The 23,943-nt window shown below is 45.4% G+C and overlaps 1 protein-coding gene across 6 annotated transcripts in view; it reads right to left on the bottom strand.

Annotated features, from left to right (window-relative positions):
* robo3 (roundabout, axon guidance receptor, homolog 3 (Drosophila)) overlaps positions 1–23,943 on the bottom strand; it is a 594,316-nt gene that overhangs the window by 183,209 nt on the left and 387,164 nt on the right. For all 6 annotated transcript variants that reach the window (XM_085968074.1, XM_085968069.1, XM_085968070.1 and 3 more), the window contains exons 5-6: positions 21,587–21,725; positions 19,401–19,528 (exon numbers count right to left, since the gene is read on the bottom strand). In XM_085968074.1, the coding sequence (XP_085824200.1) occupies positions 19,401–19,528; positions 21,587–21,725 (267 nt within the window). The remainder of the gene's footprint in view (positions 1–19,400; positions 19,529–21,586; positions 21,726–23,943) is intronic.

Below are 23,943 nucleotides of genomic sequence, written 5' to 3'. Positions count from 1 at the left end.
CATAAAGGATCCCATGGCACTGTTTGAAGAAAAGCAGTGAAAGTGTTCTGGCCAACACTTATCCTTCAACCAACATCACCAAAACAGATTATCTGGTCCTTTATCTCATCACTGTTTGTGGTACCTTGCTACGCACAAATTAGCTTCTGCATTTCCCTGCATTACAACAGGGACTATGCTTCAAAAGCAGCCCATCAACTGTGAAGCGCTTTGGGATGTCCTGAGGTCATGTGAGGGGCTACATAAATGCAAGTTTGTTCTTTCTTTCCTCAACTAGGGATGCGCAACAAATGATACTTGGCCAGCACTACCCACATCCCCAGACCAAATCAATTAAATGAATGAAGCACTTGAGACAATGATGGCAGAAGGAAAGGCAACTGAGATAGAATCCCTGAAATGGAGTTTTTCCAAAGGTAAGGAAATTTGGGAACTTCAATCCATCTTTGCGGTTGAAATGGATAAGATTCTAGCAGGATGAACTCACTTTTCCTCTCTCTGAGATAGGATGCATTTGTCCTGTGTGCTTTTCTGCCTCGGTTCACTCAGGAAAAGCCTGATTGAGAATCTTCCAGAAGGCTGCACAGCTGCTTCCCAGAAAGTTACTCCAGATGTTAATCTTCGAATGTCAATAATAAACCTGAGTGAGAGGGTATGTGGTGACTGGGACTTGGATGTACTCTGCGAGTCCACAGTTTAACTCTCTACTATTGGAGCCAACGGGCATCATGAGAGGTATGGGTTGTAACTGCGATGCACCAAATCTAGGGTGGACACACAGAGGCTAATAAATAGCTAGCTGCAAATAATTCTAAGCATTGGGATTACTGAATGCAAGGCACAAGTCAAGCCAGGGCACACGAAAGCCATCTTTTCCCAAGATTCTTTAGAAACAAGTTCACTATTGACATGTAGTGGCCATCCAAACATACTGCACATCCATGGGAATAGCAATGAATATCCAGAGTAAAAAATCTGACAGATGTCCCCAAAAGATGACATTACTTAACCCCAGGGAATCATAGAATGATACAGCACAGAAACATAGAAGATAGGAGCAGGAGTAGGAGTAGGCCAGTCGGCCCTTCGAGCCTGCTCCGCCATTCAATGAGATCATGGCTGATCATTCAAATTCAGTACCCTGTCCCTGCCTTCTCCCCATATCCCTTGATCCCTTTAGCCTCAAGAAATATATCCAACTCTTTCTTGAATATATTTAATGAACTGGCCTCCACCGCCCTCTGTGGCAGAGAGTTCCACAGGTTCACCACTCTCTGGGTGAAGAAATTCCTCCTCATTTCAGTCCTAAATGTCCTACCCCTTATCCTTAGACTATGACCCCTGGTTCTGGACACCCCGACCATCGGGAACATCCTTCCAGCATCTAGTCTGTCCAGGCCTGACAGAATTTTATAGGTTTCGATGAGATCCCCTCTCAATCTTCTAAACTCCAGTGAGTATAAGCCCAATCGACACAATCTCTCCTCATACGTCATTCCTGCCATCCCAGGTGTCAGCCTGGTGAATCTTCGCTGCACTTCTTCCATGGCAAGAACGTCCTTCCTCAGATAAGGCGACCAAAACTGCACACAATACTCAAGGTGCGGTCTCACCAAGGCCCTGTACAACTGTAGCAAGACATCCTTGTTCCTGTACTTGAACCCTCTTGCTTAACTGCCTGCTGCACCTGCATGCTTACCTTCAGCGACTGGTGCACAAGAACACCCAGGTCTCTTTGCACTTCCCCCTCTCCCAATCTATTGCCATTCAAATAATAATGTGCCTTCCTGTTTTTGCCACCAAAGTGGATAACCTCACATTTATCCACATTATAGTGCATTTGCCATGTTTCTGCCCAATCACCTAACCTGTCCAAATCGTACTGGAGTTTCATGACATCCTCCTCGCAGCATACCCTCCCACCCAGCTTTGTGCCGTCTGCAAATTTGGAGATATTACATCCAATTCCCTCGTCCAGATCATTAATATATATTGTGAACAGCTGGGGTCCTAGGACCGATCCTTGCGGTACCCCACTAGTCACTGCCTGCCACTCGGAAAACGACCCGTTTATTCCAACTCTTTGCTTTCTGTCCGCCAACCAGTTCTCTATCCAAGTCAATACCTTGCCCCCAATCCCATGTGCCTTAATTTTGCACGCTAATCACTTATGCGGGACCTTATCGAAAGCCTTCTGAAAGTCCAAATACACCACATCCACTGGTTCTCCCTTATCTATTTTACCAGTTACATCCTCAAAAAATTCCAGTAGATTAGTCAAGCATGATTTACCTTTTGTAAATCCATGTTGAGTTTGTCCGATCCTGTCACTGCTTTCCTAGTGCTCTGCTATTACATCTTTTATAATGGACTCTAGCATTTTCCCCACTACCGATGTCAGGCTTACCGGTCTATAATTCCCCGCTTTTTCTCTGCCACCTTTTATGAATAGTGGGGTAACATTAGCTACCCTCCAATCCATGGGTACTGTTCCAGATTCTATCGAGTTCTGGAAGATGACCAGCAATGCATCTACTATTTCTAGGGCCACTTCCTTAAGTACCCTGGGATGTAGATTATCAGGCCCTGGGGATTTATCGGCCTTCAGTCCTGATGTAAGAAAAAGGAGACTTACCATCAAGTAACTTTAAAGTAAGCTTTAAGTAACTTATAAACACACTATATACACAAGAGAGGTCTTTACCATGCCTCTGGTAGAAGCCTCTTACAATACTGAACAGACCAGTATTTATACCAGTCCAACAGGAAGTGACATATGACAGGAAGTGAGGTATGTACACAGTTCATAGTTCATAGTTCACAGGAAGTGATGACATAACTTCCCGGATGTTATTATTTTTATCACATTCTTCCCTCCTGCAGGATTAGGAGGCTGTGGTCTACCTTTTGGTCCGCAGCCGCCGAACAAGGAAGAGTCGCACCCGTTTGGATTCCCGTCGTAGAGGGTCGCTGGTCCGCTTACATGCAGTTGGCCATTGGTCAGAGTCTGTGTGGCCTGGATTGCCCTGTGAAGGGTCGGGGAGATCATGGCTTCGAGTACGAGCCCCAATAGGTTCAAAGTCGGACTGCCTCTGTTCAGAGGGAGGTGCAGAGCTGGTCTGTGGTGGATCAGTACTTTCATGCGCGGTACTGGGAGGGTCGCAACCTTGAGCACGGGGTTCTACCGGCACCAAGCTAGTTGGTGTCCGATCAGGATCCTGGAGAGGGGTACCCGATAGGTCCCAAGAGTTTCCTGGTGAAATGCCATCACCCGATGTCCCACTAGGTCCTGGTGGGGAGGGAGCCAGATCCCGTAATGATACGGTAGATTCTCGGCCGTCGGAATATCGTATGTTTGCATAGGTGAGGTTGGCATCGGTTAGTTCGACCTCGTCTACAAGAGGGTCATTTTTAGACGTCCGAACGTATCTTCGGAGTAATACAGGTCCAGGAGTAGTTAGCCATGACGGGAGTGATGTCCCATGAGATGAGCGACGCTGGAATCCAAAGAACCGCTCATGAGGTGTAGTATTTGTGGCTGTAGAAAGCAGGGACCGTATAGAGTGCAATGCATCCGGAAGCACTGTTTCCCATTGCTGGTCTGGTAGGCCCCGAGATCTTAAAGCGAGACGTACGGAATTCCAGATGATACCGTTATACCTCTCTACCTGCCCATTTCCGATGGGATGGTATGGTGTTGTTTTGCTTGTAGCAATTCCCCGTTCTGAGAGGTAGTCCTTGAGTTCCCTTGACATAAAGGATGGACCCCGATCTGAGTGAATATAAGCCAGCATGCCACAGAGAGAAAATACCTGCTCAAGGCAGCAGATTACTGTGGACGCCAGCATATTGGAGCAGGGGAAGGCAAACGGAAAACGTGAATATTCGTCGATCATGGTGAGCAAATATGTGTTCCGAGTTGAAGAGGGCACTGGGCCCTTAAAATCGATGCTAAGTCGTTGCATCGGTTGGGTTGCATGTATGAGTATACCATCTGAGGGGCGGAAGAACTGAGGTTTTAATTCCGCACAAAGCCGGCATTCTGAGCATATTTTCTTTACATCTCCAGTGGAAAAAGGGAGATTCCGTGATCGTACGAAATGTAGCATGCGCGTAACGCCAGGATGACACAAACCATTGTGGACATCCATGAGAGTGGAGGATGACATAGTGGAGCAGAATGCCCGTGTGAGGGTGTCCGGGGCCACATTCTCCTTGCCAGGCCGATAGAGAATGGTATAACCAAAAGAGGCCAGTTCCATCCTCCAAAGCTGTATTTTATTATTCTTAATTTTGGTTCGTTTTCGATTATCGAGCATGAAGGCAACTGATCGTTGGTCCGTGATCAATGTAAAGTGCTGGCGAGCTAGAAAATGGTTCCACTTCCGTACTGCCTCTATGATGGCTGTGGCTTCTTTCTCAACCGGAGGATAATGTAGCTCGGCACCTTGTAAGGTCCTGGACATAAATGCTACAGGACGACCTTCCTGATTCAGAGTAGCCGAGATCGCCACCTCCGAGGCATCACATTCAACCACGAAAGGGAGATTCTCATCAATGGAGTGAAGAGCCGCTTTCTCCAACTGTTTTTTGAGAAGGTTAAAGGCTGCAACAGCCGCTGTTCCCAGTGGAAATGATCTAGCATGCAGCAAGGGTTGGATTTTGTCCGAAAAATGAGGAATCCATTTAGCGTAGTATGCAAACAGACCGAGAGCCCGACGTAAAGAAGCCGGATTCTTAGGTGACGGGAGCTCTTGGAGCGGGCGAAGTCTTTCTGGGTCTGGCTTAATGATACCATTGCCTACGCAGTAGCCAAGGATGTTGATGGTCGGTTGCGACTCAACAGATTTGGATTCATTCAGGGTCAAATTACGGCGATGGAGGGCATCCCGAAATTTTTGGAGGTTGGAGTCGTGTTCCTGTTGATCGTGACCTGCAATGGTAATGTTATCAAGATAGGGAAAAGTGTCCCTTAGGTTTTCCTGCTTAACCAGGCCATCCATTGCCCGTTGAAAGACAGCCACTCCATTAGTAACCCCGAATGGGAGGCGACGAAATTGGTACAGCCGTCCATTAGCCTCAAAGGCTGTGTACTGCTTATCTGAGACCTTCAAGGGTAACTGATGATAGGCACTTTTTAAATCGTAAGTTGAGAACACTTTGTATTCGGCCAGTTTATTAACCATATCATCAATGCGTGGCAATGGGTAGGCGTCCAAGTCGGTATATTGATTGATGGTTTGCGAATAATCGATGCATAGTCGCTGTTTGTGAGGTTTTAGAGGGTTCTTGACAATGACGACTTGAGCCCGCCAGGGCGACGAACATGGTTCAATGATATCCTCTGCTAGAAGTCGAGAGATTTCAGCCGCAATAAAAGATTGGTCTTCCTGATTAAAGCGCCGCGATTTCGTTATTATCGGTTGGCATTGAGGCGGAATACTGGCAAATAATGAGGGTTCATCAAGTGAAGCTGCTGATAATGCACAAAATGGTAATTTAGATGGTATATTAGAAATAGTAAGTCCGGGTTTGGATCCACCAAACTCAATGGTGAGTTTCTTATGCTGTTTTTGGAAGTCCAGCCCTAAGAGGAGATCACTACATAAGTCTTTGAGCACCGAAAGTCGGGTGGAGGGATACATACGACCATGAAGTGTCATATCAACAACACAAAAGCCGGAGATTCTGGTATTAAGTGATGACTGGGCCATCGCAATTGCCTGGTCCGATGGGAAGACATGTAGTTTCAATTTCGCAACAATCTGTTCCTTAATGAAACTATCAGTACTTCCTGAGTCAATTAAGGCATCTAAGGTATGCCCTTTAATTGAAATTTTTGTGGCTGCCTGAGACAGGTTCTGTGGGCAAGCAGCTGTAATTGGTGTCGTTGCACAGAGAGTGGCTAAAACTCTCGGTGTGCTTCTTCGGGAGAGAGCTCGAGAGGAAGCTTGATAGGTCCTAGCTGGAGCATCTTGATAGGCCCTAATTGGGGCAGTTCGGTAGGCCTTAACTGGATTGGCCCTTGTAGAGGCCCTTGATAGGCAAACTTTAGCAAAGTGTCCTTTTTTCCCGCAATAACTGCAGATTGCATTGCGAGCAGGGCAGGTTTTCCTAGGGTGAAAAGCATCTCCACAAAAGAAGCATTCCTTCCTAGATTGCCAAGAGGCTGCTAAAGTGGGGTCGTCCTCCTCTTCTTCATCAGAATTATCAGAATTAGATTCCCCCATGATAGGGTTCACCTGAGACCGCTTGAATTGTCTGGTTGCAGCTACAGCAGCAGATCGAGATCTGGGCAGCTGATAGAGGTCTGCATTTCTCTTTGCCAAATCCAGTGAACAAGCTAGGTCAAAAGCTTTTTGTAGCTCAAGTGTTTTACTTTCTAGTAGACGCTGGCGTATAAATGGAGAGGCAATCCCGCAGATGAAAGCATCACGAATCATTTCTTGGCGGTACAGCTCAGCTGAGGCTGCCTGAAAGTTACAATCTACGCTGAGCCTGCGAAGTTCTTGCAGGAATTCGTCAATTGATTCCCCTGGCCCTTGTCGGGCTGTGGCCAGTAGATGTCTAGCATAGACCTCATTTGGGGTCTTCGCATACAGTTTCTTAAGTGCCCGAATCACCTCTTCGTAACTATCCCAGTCATCAACATATTCGAACACTTTTGGGGTCACATAATTGACAAGTATCTTCAATTTAGCAGGAGCATCCGCTTTACATTCATCCAGAAAATTCTCAAAAGTACGATACCAATGCTTCCATACCCTGCCAGCTGCTGGTGTATTCGGGTCCAAGTCCAGACGAATAGGTCTAAGGATTTTCTCCATGATGGGTGGTTCCCTGGATCCTTAACTTCCGAGTTTGTCTGAAGGTCTAGTATTTGTCAGTGTAAATACTAAGTTACTTAAATTGATGTAAGAAAAAGGAGACTTACCATCAAGTAACTTTAAAGTAAGCTTTAAGTAACTTATAAACACACTATATACACAAGAGAGGTCTTTACCATGCCTCTGGTAGAAGCCTCTTACAATACTGAACAGACCAGTATTTATACCAGTCCAACAGGAAGTGACATATGACAGGAAGTGAGGTATGTACACAGTTCATAGTTCATAGTTCATAGTTCACAGGAAGTGATGACATAACTTCCCGGATGTTATCATTTTTATCACAAGTCCCATCAATTTTCCTAACACCATTTCCCTACAAATACTGATTTCTTTCAGTTCCACCCTTTCGTCAGACCCTATGTTCCCCGGTATTTCTGGGAGGTTATTTGTATCCTCCTTTGTGAAGACAGAACCAAAATATGTATTTAGTTGGTCTGCCATTTCTTTGTTCCCCATTATAAATTCCCCCGATTCTGACTGCAAGGGACCTACGCTTGACTTCACCAATCTTTTTCTCTGCACATATCTATAAAAGCTTTTACAGTCAGTTTTTATGTTCCCTGCAAGCTTACTCTCATATTCTATTTTCCCTTTCTTAATTAATCCCTTTGTCCTCCTTTGTTTGAATCTGAACTGCTCCCAATCCTCAGGATTATTGCTTTTTCTGGCCAATTTGTATGTCCTCTCCTTGGATCTTATGCTATCCCTAATTTCCCTTGTTACCCACGGTTGAGTCACCTTTTTTGTTTTATTTTTATGCCAAACTGGGATGAACAACTTCTGTAGTTCATCCATTCGGTCTTTGAATGTTTGCCATTGCCTATCCACCGTCAACCCTTTGAGTGCCATTCCCCAATCAATCCTACCCAACTCGCTCCTCAGACCATCGTAGTTTCCTTTATTTAAATTGAGGACCCTTGTTTCTGAGTCAACTACTTCATTCTCCATCTTAATGAAGAATTTGATCATATTATGATCGCGCCGACCCAAGGGGCCTCGTACAATAAGATTGCTAATTAATCCTTTCTCGTTACATAATACCCAGTCTAAGATGGCCTGATCTCTGGTTGGTTCCTCGACATATTGGTCCAGGAAACCATCCCGTAAACACTCCAGGAATTCCTCCTCCACAGTATTGTTACCAATTTGGTTAGCCCAATCTATATGTAGATTAAAGTCACCCATGATGACTGCTGTGCCCTTATTGCATGCTTCTTTAATTTCCCTTTTAATGCCATCCCCAACCTCTGCCTTACTGTTTGGAGGTCTATATACCACTCCCACTAACGTTTTTTTCCCCTTAGTATTTCTCAATTCTACCCATACAGATTCCACATCATCAGAGCTAATATCCTTCATTACAATTGTGTTAATCCCTTCTTTAACCAGTAATGCTACCCCACCTCCCTTTCCTTTTTGCCTATCTTTCCTGAATATCGAATACCCCTGGATGTTGAGTTCCCAGTCTTGGCCATCCTTGAGCCACGTTTCCGTAATCCCAAACAAATCATATTCGTTTACCTCTATTTGCGCAGCCAATTCATCCACCTTATTACAAATGCTCCTCGCATTAAGACACAAAGCCTTCAGGCTTGTTTTTTTAACGCTCTTAGATCTATTAGAATGATTATTTACTGTGGCCATGTTTGATTTAAACCGTTGATTTCTCTGACTGCCACTTTTGTTTTTTTCCTTCCTATCTTTTGGCCAGTACCGGCGCTTTGAAAGGGCTCTCCAATTGGTTCCACTCCCCTGCTCTATCCTCACAGCCCTGCACATTTTTCCTTTTCAAGTATTTCTCCAATTCCCTTGCGAAAGTTACTATTAAATCTGCTTCCACCGCCCTTTCAGGCAGCGCATTCCAAATCATAACAACTTGCCGCTTAAAAAAAATTATTCTCATCTCCCCTCAGTTCTTTTGCCAATTATCTTAAATCTCTGTCCTCTGGGTATTGAATCTCCTGCCAGTGGAAACAGTTTCTCCCTATCCACTCTATCAAAACCCTTCATAATTCTGAACACCTCTCTTAAATCTCCCCTTAACCTTCTCTGCTCTAAGGAGAATAATCCCAGCTCCCCTAGTCTCTCCATGTAATTGAAGTCCCCCATACCCTGGTTACCATTCAAGTAAATGTCCTCTGCACCCTCTCCAAGGCCTTCACATCCTTCTTATAGCATGGTGCCCAGAATTGGTCACAATACTCCAGCTGAAGCTTATAAAGGGTTATTTATCAGTGATTTATAAAGGGTTAGCATAATCTCTTTGCTTTTGTACCCTATGCCTTGATAATTTGACACTAAAGGAGCAATTTTCCACATTGAGCCTGCCACGACTACAGATCAGGTCCTGAAGCTGGAGTTATACTGCCACTTTTAATGAGAACCTAAAACCCCTTTGCAAACAATATAGAAGTCAGTTGTAGTGATATATGCGTACGAGAATTTAGAGATATGCTCTAAAGATCAGTAAGTGTCACTGTTGTAATCTGGGTAAAAGAATTTGTAGATGTTCCCTCAATGTTCCTATTAAGCACTAGAACCAGACTAGAATGAAATACAATTGAATGATTTGGCTCTAAATCAGCTCATTGGTCACTGCTCTGCTCCAGGAGTATCGTTTCCTGACATCAAATTAAAAAGTAAGTGCTAAAAAGAGAATGAGAACACTGTTTTGGGTGGCCTTGTCTCCCTCCACAATGTGTTCATTGGTTGAAAGAGTGAGGCAGTCAAGGAGCAATGATTCCCCAATGAAGAGGTTGCTATTGCTCCTCAGTCATGTCATCAGAAAGCGTGTTTCAAAGAGGCAGCTAAAGACTCTTCACCCAGTCATAGAAACATAGAAACATAGACGATAGGAGCAGGAGTAGGCCATTCGGCCCCTCGAGCCTGCTCCGCCATTCAATGCGATCATGGCTGATCAGCTAAATTCAGTACCCTGTTCCTGCCTTCTCCCCATATCCCTTGATCCCTTTAGCCTTAAGAAATATATCCAACTCCTTCTTGAATATATTTAATGAATTGGCCTCTACTGCCTTCTGTGGTAGAGAATTCCACAGGTTCACCACTCTCTGGGTGAAGAAATTCCTCCTCATTTCTGTCCTAAATGGCCTACCCCTTATCCTTAGACTGTGACCCCTGGTTCTGGACTCCCCGACCATCGGGAACATCCTTCCTGCATCTAGTCTGTCCAGTCCTGTCAGAATTTTGTAAGTTTCAATGAGATCCCTCTCATTCTTCTAAACTCCAGCAAGGACAAGCCCAATCGACCCAATCTCTCCTCATATGTCATTCCTGCCATCCCAGGTATCAGCCTGGTGAATCTTCACTGAACTCCTTCCATGGCAAGAACATCCTTCCTCAGATAAGGCGACCAAAACTGCACACAATACTCAAGGTGTGGTCTCACCAAGGCCCTGTACAACTGCAGCAAGACATCCTTGTTCCTGTACACAAACCCTCTTGCTACGAAGGGCAACATACCATTTGCCTTCTTAACCGCCTGCTGCACCTGCATGCTTACCTTCAGCGACTGGTGCACAAGGATGCCCAGGTCTCGTTGCACTTCCCCTTCTCCCAATCTATTGCCATTCAGATAATAATCTGCCTTCCTGTTTTTGCCACCAAAGTGGATAACCTCACATTTATCCACATTATATTGCATCTGCCATGCTTCTGCCCAATCACCCAACCTGTCCAAATCATCCTGGAGTTTCTCGGCATCCTCCTCACCGCACACACGCCCACCCAGCTTTGTGTCATCTGCAAATTTGGAGATATTACATCTAGTTCCCTTGTCTAGATCATTAATATATATTGTGAATAGCTGGGGTCCAAGGACCGATCCCTGCGGTACCCCACTAGTCACTGCCTGCCACTCAGAAAAAGACTCGTTTATTCCGATTCTTTGCTTTCTGTCTGCCAACCAGTTCTCTATCCAAGTCAATACCTTGCCCCCAATCCCATGTGCCTTAACTTTACACGCTAATCTCTTATGCAGGACCTTATCGAAAGCCTTCTGAAAGTCCAAATACACCACATCCACTGGTTCACCCTTATCTATTCTACCAGTTACATAGAGTCATAGAGTCATAGAGTAATACAGCACGGATAGAGGCCCTTCGGCCCATCGTGTCCGCGCCGGCCATCAAGCCCTGTCTAATCTAATCCCATATTCCAGCATTTGGCCCGTAGCCTTGTATGCTATGGCATTTCAAGTGCACATCCAAATGCTTCTTAAATGTTGTGAGGGTTTCTGCCTCCACAACCCTTTCAGGCAGTGAGTTCCAGACTCCAACCACCCTCTGGGTGAAAAAGTTCTTTCTCAAATCCCCTCTAAACCTCCCGCCCTTTACCTTGAATCTATGCCCCCTAGTTATCGACCCCTCTACTAAGGGAAAAAGCTCCTCAAAAAATTCCAGTAGATTAGTCAAGCACGATTTACCTTTTGTAAATCTATGTTGACTTTGTCCAATCCTGTCACTGTTTTCCAAGTGCTCTGCTATTACATCTTTTGTAATGGACTCTAGCATTTTCCCCACTACCGATGTCAGGCTTATAATTCCCCGCTTTTTCTCTACCACCTTTTTTGAATAGTGGGGTAATCCATGGGAACTGTTCCAGAGTATCGAATTTTGGAAGATGACCAGCAATGCATCTACTATTTCTAGGGCCACTTCCTTAAGTACCCTAGGATGTAGATTATCAGGCCCTGGGGATTTATCGGCCTTCAATCCCATCAATTTCCCTAACACCATTTCCCTACAAATACTAATTTCTTTCAGTTCCTCCCTTTCATCAGACCCTATGTTCCCCGACATCTCTGGGAGGTTATTTGTGTCCTCCCTTGTGAAGACAGAACCAAAATATGTATTTAATTGGTTTCCCATTTCTTTGTTCCCCATTATAAATTCCCCTGATTCTGACTGCAAGGGACCTACGCTTGACTTCAACAATCTTTTTCTCTTCACATATCTATAAAAGCTTTTACAGTCAGTTTTTATGTTCCGTGCAAACTTACTCTCATATTCTATTTTCCCCTTCTTAATTAATCCCTTTGTCCTCCTTTGTTGAATCCTAAACTGCTCCCAATCCTCAGGTTTACTGCTTTTTCTGTCCAATTTATATGTCCTCTCCTTGGATCTTATGCTATCCCTAATTTCCCCTGTTAGCCACGGTTGAGTCACCTTTTTTGTTTTATTTTTATGCCAAACTGGGATGAACAAATTCTGTAGTTCATCCATGCGGTCTTTGAATGTTTGCCATTGCCTATCCACCGTCAACCCTTTGAGTGATATTCCCCAATCAATCCTACCCAACTCGCGCCTCAGACCATCATAGTTTCCTTTATTTAAATTCAGGACCCTAGTCTCTGAGTCAACAATTTCATTCTCCATCTTAATGAAGAATTCGATCATATTATGATCACTCCGACCCAAGTCAATAATTTTCCCCTTTTCGCAGTAGAGTTTATCCTCCCCCCTCCATCCCCCGTGCTTCAGAAGCCTGAGTAAGAATGTATGTGTGTGACGACTGGAACTTGACTCTGCTGTCCCAGTCTAGAGTTCAACACGCTACTAAAATCGCTAACAGGCCTTATTAAAGTCAGAGATATTAACTAGATGCACTGAACTTATTGCATTGATGCTGCTCTGTCAGGTTAAATATATCTAAGCACGTCTGAAGATGTTGCTCGAGATTGAACGTATAATGTCGATTGTAAGAAGGAGATATATTGTTGGAAAAACAGTTGTGGTCTTGAAACAAAAATAGAAGATGCTGTAAACACATCGGCAGGTCTGTCATGGCCTGTGAAGAGAAAGGACAGTTCTGGCAAAGAATTACACCCAAAACATTAAACCTGTCTTCTCTTTACAGACCCTGACAGCGCTGATGTGTATTTCTAGCATTTTTCATTTTGTTTTGGATTTCCAGCATTTGCAAGCTTTTATCTGTAGCCTTGATCCATTCACCATCAGATTTCTTACTTTTAAACAGGCCGGTTTGTAGTTCAAGGGTCTTTTGTTAACAGGAATCCCTTATATGTGGTTTTCTAATGACGTGGCCCCTTTAAGCATTTAATCCAGTTTCCCCCCAGCTGAGTACATTTCCTGCCTGACTTTAGATGCTAGACTGATAACAGGCGAGTTTATTTTTGGACCCATCCCAGACTGTTTCCAACAGGGACTATCTCATTAATGTTCTGAGCATGCTCTGTTGGCACCGTACTGTGTGAAGACACTCCTCTGTAGCAGCAGTAAGATGTCCATGATTTAAGGGGGATTTTAGAGTTGTTCAGAGTAAGCTAATAATCTAGTAATGAAGTACTCCTGCTGGCCTTTATAGGAACCATCCATTCCTTGATTCCCCCCCACCCCCTCCCAATTTTCTCTCTTCTGAAGGCACTGATTCTTGCTGAGGTACAGTTCCCCAGCCACCGACAATGCTGCTGCATCTCAACAAAAGATCCATTCTTCATGCCTGAGATGATAAAGTGTACTCTTTTTGGTGCACACAAAAACAATTAAACTGTAACTAAAAAAAAAACATTAAAGAAAACTTAACAACTTAAATTAACATTTGGTTGCCGGGGGTGATGATGCACTTCAGCCCCTGCGGTGCCCACCGGTCACGGAACGGATGATAAAGTGTATGTCAGATGTTTGTTTGACCACAAGGAGTGCGTGGCAGTGGCAGGAGGGGTGGTGACATCACATCCAAGCCCAATCCTGTCCTACCAGGACTACGCATAGGTAACCCTCAACTCTTCAACGGTCCAAAATAGAAAACAAGGGCCATAAAACATTGACCGCAGGCCCGTTGTAGACCTTATGTAAAAATGTTTTTCTTTAAAATACATTTCCTTGAAGAAAAATGCCAGGATGCCATCTATTTCTACACAAGGCACAGCAACACTTCCACACAAAGTAGCTCCTGTTATTACTTCATTGCCTGAACTGACACTTCATTCAAATCTTAAAGTGGGTGTTTTCCAGTCACATGATTGCAGCTGCCTAACAAGAGGTCATACACGGGCAGCTGTCCCGAGATGATGATGTCATAATCCCTCTTGCTGTGTGAAGCACGTGGAAATCCTGGAGTTGTATGCATCTGCCATTAACTCTCTCGTTTTGATCACTAGAGAAACACTTTTTTAAAATTCCCTTGCAATGAAACCTAAATAAAAAGGCAGCAATGTTGCCAATTCTGGTCTCCCATGTACACAGCAACAAGCACCGTGACATCATCAACAAGTGACACAAGAGACTCCAGATTGAGTTAATGGCTGCTTTCAAGTAAACAGGAATCATCACTTGTTCTCAGTGTGTGGATGAAATGATGGGAAAATGACATTTTGTCCCAAGAATTGGATCTTGATCATTCTGTATATCAAATACCGGCTGTATGGGCCTTTCACCCAACTATGGCTGTTTTAATAGATGAAGGCTCAGCCAAAAGGTTAGGACATGCCTCTGATTATAAAACGATTCGTTAATAACCTCCACCTAACCCAGCATGCACCAGTAAGTAAATGAGGTGAAATGGATACTTACTGAATGGACCAACTGAAACAAAGAAAAAAAAAATTTAAAAACACGCATGAGATGTTAAGGAAAATTCATGAATGAACACATACACAATGGCAGCATTAATGTTGGTTTAAATATGGAAAACGGCAGGGAATGTTAACTTTAGCTATTGATAAGGGGCAAGTGATTTGCTACAGCAACTGGTTAGTTAGCACTTCGATCCACTCCGCAAGAAACTGGTCAGATCGCCGCTTCCGGGACGTTTTATAGGATAATATGATAATTTGGCAGCAGATCACTTTACGCGCGATAAGTGCGGAAACGCTGCGTCAAATCACTTGACCCAGAAATTGAGCATGAAGCGAAATGCAAAGTCATCGTTAGGATTTCATTGTTATGCAGCTACTCACTGCCACATTCCTATTGCATTTAAACATGTCATCATTTCCTTTTTATAAATACATAAAGGATATGTCAGGGGCAGCGGTGAGATGTGATGAATATCTCCTCAAGTCAGGCTGAGTTTAATTCACTCGTGTCTTCTGCGCTCATGAGTAATTGAGTCGGCCTCATCGTGTGAAGACATTTATCATATCCTCACTGCTGCCTGTGACACATTCTATTCATAGCTCGCCGCTTAAAATAATAATTGAACAAATTTATGCTTTTAGAACGTCACAAGTGTGGAGCAATGATAAAAATAAGATCTCCATCATTCCCAGATTGTACACGTAGTATGAAACAGGAAGCTGCACATCCGCCAGCTGAAGTTTGATCCCCCTCAACACCACCCACCCCCATCCTGCCATCAGTCCTATTTTGAACAGGGGAAACACACAGGTGTTTGAATTTAGATTTCTTTTGTCAGTTTTGTCCCCGCCTCACCTGAAGGCGCTGACTCTTGCTGGGGTATGGTTCCACCGGTGCCTGGCCAAGCAGCCCTTTTTGATCCGTGAGCTTAGACAGTGAGTGCGGCAGGCTGTTTAACCTTGGAGGGCTTCATGGCTGAATCTGATTCTGTCCGAGGTGGATGGGGGGTGGGAGGGGGAGTGGGGTTGGTGTTACTCGGTAGTGATCGGGAGGGAGGTCCTCTGACCGACTTGCCCCTCCGTAGGCCAGGGGCACTAACCATAATTTCAGCACTCCTATAGGCTGGGAGAATTGAACACAGCACCTGTTGCTCTGTAAGGCTTGTCTGCATCCTGCCCTTGACAAGTGAGTAATGGGGGGGGGGGGGGGGGGAGGCAGGGGGGAGCTGAATTTAGACGTTTGACTGAACCATGCCCAGCTCCCAGAGTTCCTCAGCCGAGGAGCCAGCGGGAACACTGGGAACTTTTGACAATGAAATCCAAGTTATTAGAACCTTTCTCTGCTGAAGCCTAAGAACATCTTAGTGAGGGGCATCTCATGTGAAGAACTTGAAAAGTTACTGGAGGGTTGAATTCAGTTTTCAAAATACTGTCAACAAAAGATTTGGTTTTTGGTTTTTGATCTTCCTGTGGTGAATTGTCTTGAATTGTACACCTAGTAAACGTATTGAAATCTTTGGCTGCTGCATCCATTTATAGGCATTGGCGGTTACTTATTTCACAGTTTCACAAACGAGCTTTAATTTAGGCAAATATACCATACAGGAAACTCTCGATTTACCGGCACCTAAAATAACCGGAAATCTCTGTTAACCGGCAAAATTCAGGAGTAGGTTTTACTTCATATTAGTGGCAGTTCCTGGATCTGTGGCTGTGTAACTGGGGTTCCTGCACTTGTTGCTAAGCAACAGGGATGCTTGGTCTGTGGCCGGAGTTCCTGCACCTGTTGCTAAGCAACAGGGAAGCCTGGATTTGTTGCTGTGAATGGAGCTCTCGTACCTTTTAACTATACCTCTCTGTAATCCGGACTTTTTGATAAACCGGCACCACACCGGTCCCGTCGGTGCCGGATAAAAAAGAATTTCCTGTACTTGGTGCAGACAGCCGTTGTAGGCCCAATGCTTTCAATTTTAACCTGGAGCTAATAGTTATTTGACAGTGGGTGGGCGTTATAGCTCAGCCTGAACTTGCCCCCCCACCCAATGTCTGCCCATGGTCGCCCTCCACCAGGGATTGCAGGTCAGCGATCAGGAGCAAGGGTAACCCTGACTAATGTGTTCCTCTCCCGAGCACAAAGTCACTCAGGTGAGTGGCATTGTCTTAACTACCAGCCGTCTTGTGCTACAGAGGTTTATGAATTGGCTGGTTTTATCTGTAGTTTATAGCAATCCTGACCCCATGGATTATTTCTTGCCTGATTGTTTCTGCATTTATCAAGATTCAACCACACTGATATCGCAGTGCGAGTTTAACACTGGTACAATTTGCTTCTTTTTGACGGTTTGGCTGGCTCTATATTTCTCCCCATTTTTCCTGATCCCAGGCTCTCACCTGGTACACTCTGAACTGGAGCACCATAACAGGAGCAGGAACCCTGGCTAGTTTATACTCACTTCAGTCTGGGGAATTTAACACCACCTGTAGCACCTCTTACTGGGATTAGGCAGCTCAGCACAGACTAAGGATTGAGGATGGTCTGCATGACTCAGTTACACATGGAGCAATACATTGGCCAGCCAAATCACCAGGTAGTCCTATTTGTTTATTATTGGTTCTCAGGACAAGATGACGCTAGTTGGTGGGCCTTGCTAGGCCACTTTAGCTGGCATTATGAGTCAACGTGGGTTTGCGTAGAGGTGAAAGGTTTCCTTCCCTGAAGGACCTTAACAAACCAGGTCATTTATTTCTGGTATTATTCTACAAATAACCAGATTTACTGAATTCAATTTCCTAATTTATCGTGGCAGGATTTGAACTCACAACCTCTGGGTTACCATTCTAGTACACCACCGTGCCCTCAATAACAGTGGCCATTTTGGAAGTAATTAGCAGAAAATATCAGAATTGCTCCAGGTTAAACAGGAATCAAGCTCCTTCTCCTCCTCCCATAGTGAGCAGCACCTCCCAAACCCGTGACCTCTACCACCTAGAAGGACAAGGGCAGCAGGTGCATGGGAACACCACCACCTCAAAGTTCCCCTCCAAATCACACATCATCCTGACTTGGACATATATCGCCGTTCCTTCATCATCGTTGGGTCAAAATCCTGGAACTCCTTACCTAACAGCACTATGGGAGCACCTTCACCACACGGACTGCAGCGGTTCAAGAAGGCGGCTCACCACCACCTTCTCAAGGGGAACTAGGGATGGTCAATAAATGCTGGCCTCGCCAGCGACGCCCACATCCCAAGAATTAATTTTTAAAAGTGATCCAGTGCAAACTGTGAACCAAGCTAGATAATAAAAATGAATACCCGGCTCCATAGTTTAGTATTTCCATTTTTTGTCTCCATATTTCATTTCAAGAACACTGTAACAGGAGCTGGTCAGCGAGTGACAATCAGATGAGACAAAAACCACTGAAGCATCCCTTTATCCCTGACAATTGCGCACTTTAGCAGAGAAAGGTTCACCAGTAATTTTAAGGTTTGATTTGAGTGGGAGCTGAATTTCACTCTCCAGCGGACAGCAATGAAAGAGATCAAGCTCTCAGAGGAATGCTTCCTAGCACAGGGCCATTAAACAAGAGGGACATTTAGAACTGACCCGATAAGTGAATCAAACCGAGCTGTTTAGAGATTCAGCCTCCTACTACAGGAAACTTTGGTTTATCCGGAGGTTATATGTCCGGAATACTCGATCTAACGGCAAAAATCAGGAGCCATTTTCTATATTTTTTTTAGTTCTCGTTGCTTTTTTTTCCCCCAATCAAGCACTGCAAGGTCTGTAGCTATAGCAACAGCTTCAGCTACAGACGCTTGCAGCTGCAGCCGATTGTTTTGAAGCTGTTGCTAAGCAACAGGGTTTGTTGATTCACACGGACCTTCTCAGTTCTGTATGTTTAAACATTGACTCTGGTATGTCCGGCAGTTTTGATGTTATGGCACCAGCTCGGTCCCGTCAGTGCCGGATGTCAGAAAGTTTCCTGTATACACCAGAAAAACTTTTCCATTTACAGTTACAATCACGAATGTCATTGAACAGAAAGCAACTTTCAGATCCTCCCCAGGACTGGGAAAAACCTGTTCAATCTCAGGGGACATAGAGGATGGCATTTCATTATCATAATTATTCAAATGTGTTCACCATTCCATCCCTGTACAAAACAAAATTGGAGCAGGATGATTTAAAAAATTGAATTCAATGGAAGTAAAGACCGGGAGAGATGTAAAATGGGCTGCAGATTCACTGTCACCCATTTTACACGATTGCACAAAGCCAAGATCTAACCCCAACCCCTTGTCTCTCCTGGTGGTGTTGATTTTTTGCTGGGATATGATTCCATCAGTAGCCCTCAGGTACCCTGCCCAGCTCACTTGGAGTTCCTTGCCTTCTTTACCAGGCTGAAAGTGCGGGGAGCCTATTTGACGCTAGTGACATCACAGCCAAACCCCATCCTGTCCTCCTCCAACCTCCTCACCAGCACATTCTCCAGCACTGCCCGAGAAAAGAGGGGCAAGTTTTCTCTTCGACGTTTCTGCTCCCCGGCCCCAGGGGTGCTGAGGGCAGTCTGGTGACTCGTGCTGGATGTGTGAAGGTTTGGCGAGGGGAGCGATAGACTCCACCGAGCTGTCCTACCAAAAGGTCAAAACGGGAGCTGACACTCACTGTCGAGGCTCATAAATCAAGAGCCAAACTCTCCAGATACAGAAATGTCACACAACATTCATTAAGTTAGCACTCTCAAGTCAAACCTGGATCAAATATTCGGTGCATTCCCACAAAACCTTTCCCTGCACCTGTGAGGTGATTGCGCTATCTGCTGGGAATGCCGGATCATGAAATCACCCCACCAATCACACCTCAGACCACTGCAACTCATTTCGCTAAGGAAACACATTCTCTAAATACACCAGCCTTCAGTTCAAAAACATCAACCCAGAGTTCCTTACCGTGTACAGTCAGAGTGCCTGAGAACTCAACTTTACCCACACTGTTTTCTGCAATACAGGTGTACGTTCCTTCATCCTCGCTGCCAACCCGCGCCAGCCGCAGGCTGTTGTCAGCCTGAATCTCAAATCTGGAGGAGGAGACAGAAAGAATTTTCTTGGCCTCTTGCTGTACATCTTGGTGTAAAACAAAAACTAACCATACAATTCACTGAACTGGGTCACTCATTGGGGGCAATTTTGATTTTGTGCGGTAGGGTAAAGCGGACGATAGCAAATCGGCAGTCCGTTTGACATCTCTCACCATTCTTATTTCCATTGAATCGGGAGATGTAAATGGGCTCCCGATTTGCTGTCACCCCATTTTACACTATCGTACAACGTCCAAATGATCTCATTGTTTCTCCATTCCCCCAATTTGTTTGTCTTCTCCCCCTTCTGCCCAGCAGGTGCTCACTTATGTTGGGGGTACAGATTCTCAGGTGCCAGCCACCTCTGGTACCTCACCCAACTGGCCGCTCTTCAGGTGTCCAGCTCGGACAATGGGCGTCAATGGGTTTGACCACAGAAGGCATCACAACAGAGGCAGATCCTGAACCCAACACCTGCACTTTCAGTGCGGATCACTGTATAGTGATCGGGAATGGGAATGTTCGTCGATTTGTTTCCTCTCCGTCTCCCTGGGGTGCAGAGGCAATTGTAGCACCCCTTCTACTGGGGGAGGTCAGCACAGACAGGAGGTGGAATCTGAAGCCTTCCAATACTGTATGACTCACTATCACAATGGACATCTACCAATGGAACCATCAGAGTTGCACTCAAGGCTTAAAGCCCCTCCCAGTGCTCTGTAAGAGTTATGTGATAAGTCAGTTAAATACTAGAATGGTTCCCACTGCAGCCAGTTCCAGTGAAGAACATGGCATGAAACTACCATGAGCCAAGCTGGTATTTCACAGCGATTAGCAACAGCTTCAATGGCAGCTCCTTGGGGACTGAACAGTACCCTGATTGGGAATATAATATAATAATGGCCCAGTAATTCCGGGCCCAACGTGTGAGTACGGACGGGGTACTCACGCGTGTGCCCGGAGGAATTGCCGGTTTTCAGCATGCACAGCGCATGCGCTGAAAACCGGCATTTCCTGTCCTCTGACCCAAGGGGTTAAGAGGCAGAGCGCGCGCGACTGCACAGGCAGCGCGTGCGCAGTGAAATTCCTTTTTTTTCCAGAGTTGCGCGTGTGTAAAGGCCTCCGGTCTTTACGCATTGAAAAACCACACGTAAGTACTTAGTTTTTCAGGTAAGTGGTCTATTAATGCAATTGAGAAATTTGTTTTCCACAGGTTTGTTATTTTTAAAGAATTTACAGTAAGGCAAGTTTAGTTTTAGCCCCGATTTTTAATATAATTTTTTTTTTCAATTTTTAAAATTATTGTTTAAAATAGTTTTTCAGAGTTCTTTATGGTTCATTTAAGTAGTGCAATGTTTTTTTAAATTTTCTTTCAGGTTTAAGTAGTGCTTTGGGGCCAGGAGTTTTAATGAGTTTGACAGCTCTTACTGTCAAACTCATTAATGAACTTTTGCAACCTCCCATTGGTTGCCCTGTGCTCACGTGATCCCAGCACAGCGCGGCAGGACCACAAGCGGGCCAGTCAGAGGAAATGCAATGCGGGCCAGAATTAAAATGTCAGCGCGCTGGGTAAGTGAACATCGGGGGCTTACACGCGCGACAAGCTCCCGATCCTAATTTCAGGGCCAATATAATATAAATCTAGGCTGACACTCCAGTGCAGTACCGAGGGAGCGCTGCACTGTTGGAGGTGCTGTCTTTCGGATGAGACATTAAACCAAGGCCCTGTCTGCCCTCTCAGATGGACGTAAAAGATCCCATGGCACTATTTCAAGGAAGAGTAGGGGGAGTTATCCCCGGTGTCCTGGCCCATATTTATCCCTCAATCAACATAACAAAAAAACAGTTTATCTGGTCATTATCACATTGCTGTTTGTGGGAGCTTGCTGTGCGCAAATTGGCTGCCACGTTTCCCACATTACAACAGTGCCTACACTCCAAAAGTACATCATTGGCTGTAAAGTGCTTTGAGACATCCAGTGGACGTGAAAGACGCTATATAAATGCAAGTCTTTCTTTCTTTAATATATAACAGGCATTAAAATACTTGGATTTTGGTACCTTCCGCGTGGCAGCTCGCCCTCCTCCTTGCGCCAACGGGTGGTCGGCACGGGGTCTCCATGCACCTCGCAGTGAAAATCCACAGTGTCGTCTGCCAGGACCACCTGATTTACAGGACGTTTGATGAAGGTGGGCCGTTCTGCGAGATTAGCGAGGGGAAGAATGAGAACCTATACACAAGTAGCAGAGGGTACACAGAAAAAGGCAACAAACGCACAGGTAACATCCCATCCACAGCGCAGAAGGTCAGACTGTGGGCTTTCTCAACTTGTCTCGGGGATCTTCCGACAGCCCATTTATGACGCTTCTGCACAGAAGCTCAGGCTCTCAGAGAGCGCGCTCCCTCAGACCTTCAACCTCAGAGCATCACTCTCCCCTTTTACCTTCCCTGTGTGCTGTTGCTCTGTGTTAAGTGGCAACTGAAAGTGCCATTTCCACACTCCTCATCTCTGCTCTCAGAACCCAGGAAAAGCTGGGTGGAGTCGGAGGCACAGAACTCATGCCCGCCAGCGGCAGATGAACAGCATTTCTGCTGCCAACGTGGCACGATCAATGGCAACACCAAGGTTGCCACCAAACTGTTAAGATAAACAAAGCTCCAGCCATTAGATACAGTGTGCAACGTTGGTGATTCTGACCCATAAACACTCCTCAGACAAATAAACATTAAGCAGCCATATGGCCACCATTAGGCTGAATGGCTGAGGTGCCTTTCGTTGGCCCTTGCAGTCCTTCTCCAGCCGTTGGGACAGGTAGAGATTGCTGAGGAGTCGTCACTGTCTGCAACTGTAAAACAAGTGCCCGCCCTCAGCCTCATTGAACAGGAGCAGTTATAACATTGACAAGGTAGAACCTTTTCTGACTCATTTGGTTTCTTATAGGTGCAAAGCCATTTTGTACGATTCTATGCCACATAATAATGCAGAAGTTCTGGGGTGGACAATGGAAACAAAACCCCTGAATTATTTTTTCGACCATCATACTCCCAAACCCGTGACCTCTACCGCCTAGAAGGACAAGGGCAGCAGGCGCCTGGGAACACCACCACCTGCAAGTTCCCCTCCAAGCCACATGTCATCTTGACTTGGAAATATATCGCGTTCCTTCATAATCACTGGGTCAAAATCCTGGAACTCCCTCCCGAACAGCACTATGGGAGCACCTTCCCCACACGGACTGCAGCGATTCAAGAAGGCGGCTCACCAACACCTTCTTAAGGGTAACTAGGGATGGGCAATAAATGCTGGCCTTGCCAGTGATGCCCACATTCTGTGAATAATTTTTTTTTTAAATACTCACTGCAGATATTCTCCCAGTACCCGCGCCCCCCCTCAACCCCACCCTCCGCCAGTGGTGAAGGTGTTGAACCCTTGATGGGATCCAATTCCATGGGTTAAGGTACTCTGCACTAATGTCCTGCAAGCGTAGATGGTGAGCATTGGCAAACTATTCAACCACTCGAGCCATCACACCCACTCCCGATCCTGTCCAGGGACTCTCATTTTCCAGGTCATCATCGTTACTTGACAGGAAGAGAAGATTTTTTTTCAAAAAGGAAACTGTCTAGCCCAATGGGTGAATAGGTTTATCTAGCGAGAGGTAGAAGTAGGGATGCTCCATTTAGCTTCAGTGCTCTGGGGAGAGGAAAATTAGCCAGGTTCCTTCTCCCTGATTACTACCCACTGACCCTTGTTAGAAAAGGCGAGTTGAGTGGGAGTCGGTGAGGACAGCATCAGTCCTAATTGCCCCCTCCCCGCCAGTCAACACTTACTGTCAAAACTCATGCATAAGTGGGCAAGATATTGAAGAGTGTTCACTCCAGCCGGGAATCATAGCTATTAAGCATGAACAGACAGGGAGAAAACTGGCGGAGAAAACATAAACTATAATATAAAAAAAGAAAATTTAGCGAGTGAGCAAACCAGGCCGCTAACCTTGTGGTGGGTTCGAAAATGTCAATGGGCTCCCCGTAAAGGGCACTGCCCAGTGTAGCATTGAGCCATACAGACAAGAAGTCTTCAGCCTGAGCTGTGGTAGCAGTTGTGCAGCTACAATTGGCCTCAGTAGCCTGGACTAGGGACAGCCAGGGTTCCCAGCTCAACATAGCAGTTCTCCTCATGGTTGAATAGCCAACCGCCACCGAGGCTCACACATGAAAAGTGGCCACTTGGACAAGGCATCAAGTGATGACTGGTACCTTTGGGACTGTACAAAAAAATCAACAGCCTTCCGGAGGAGGAAGGGAAAACACTGGGGTGGGGCGGGGGGAGAGAAAGAAGCGTTGACAGGGGCTTGTCCTCGGCAGGTCAGACTCTGCAACGTGGTGACAAGGCAAAAAAAAAGGTCACAAAAATGGC

Source organism: Somniosus microcephalus, chromosome 26 (genome assembly GCF_052327205.1).
Source record: "Somniosus microcephalus isolate GS21.2 chromosome 26, FLI_Smic_1.0, whole genome shotgun sequence".
In the NCBI taxonomy this organism is placed as follows: domain Eukaryota; kingdom Metazoa; phylum Chordata; class Chondrichthyes; order Squaliformes; family Somniosidae; genus Somniosus; species Somniosus microcephalus.
The sequence above is the reverse complement of the archived record's forward strand: the minus strand, read 5'-3'. Positions and strand labels throughout refer to the sequence as shown.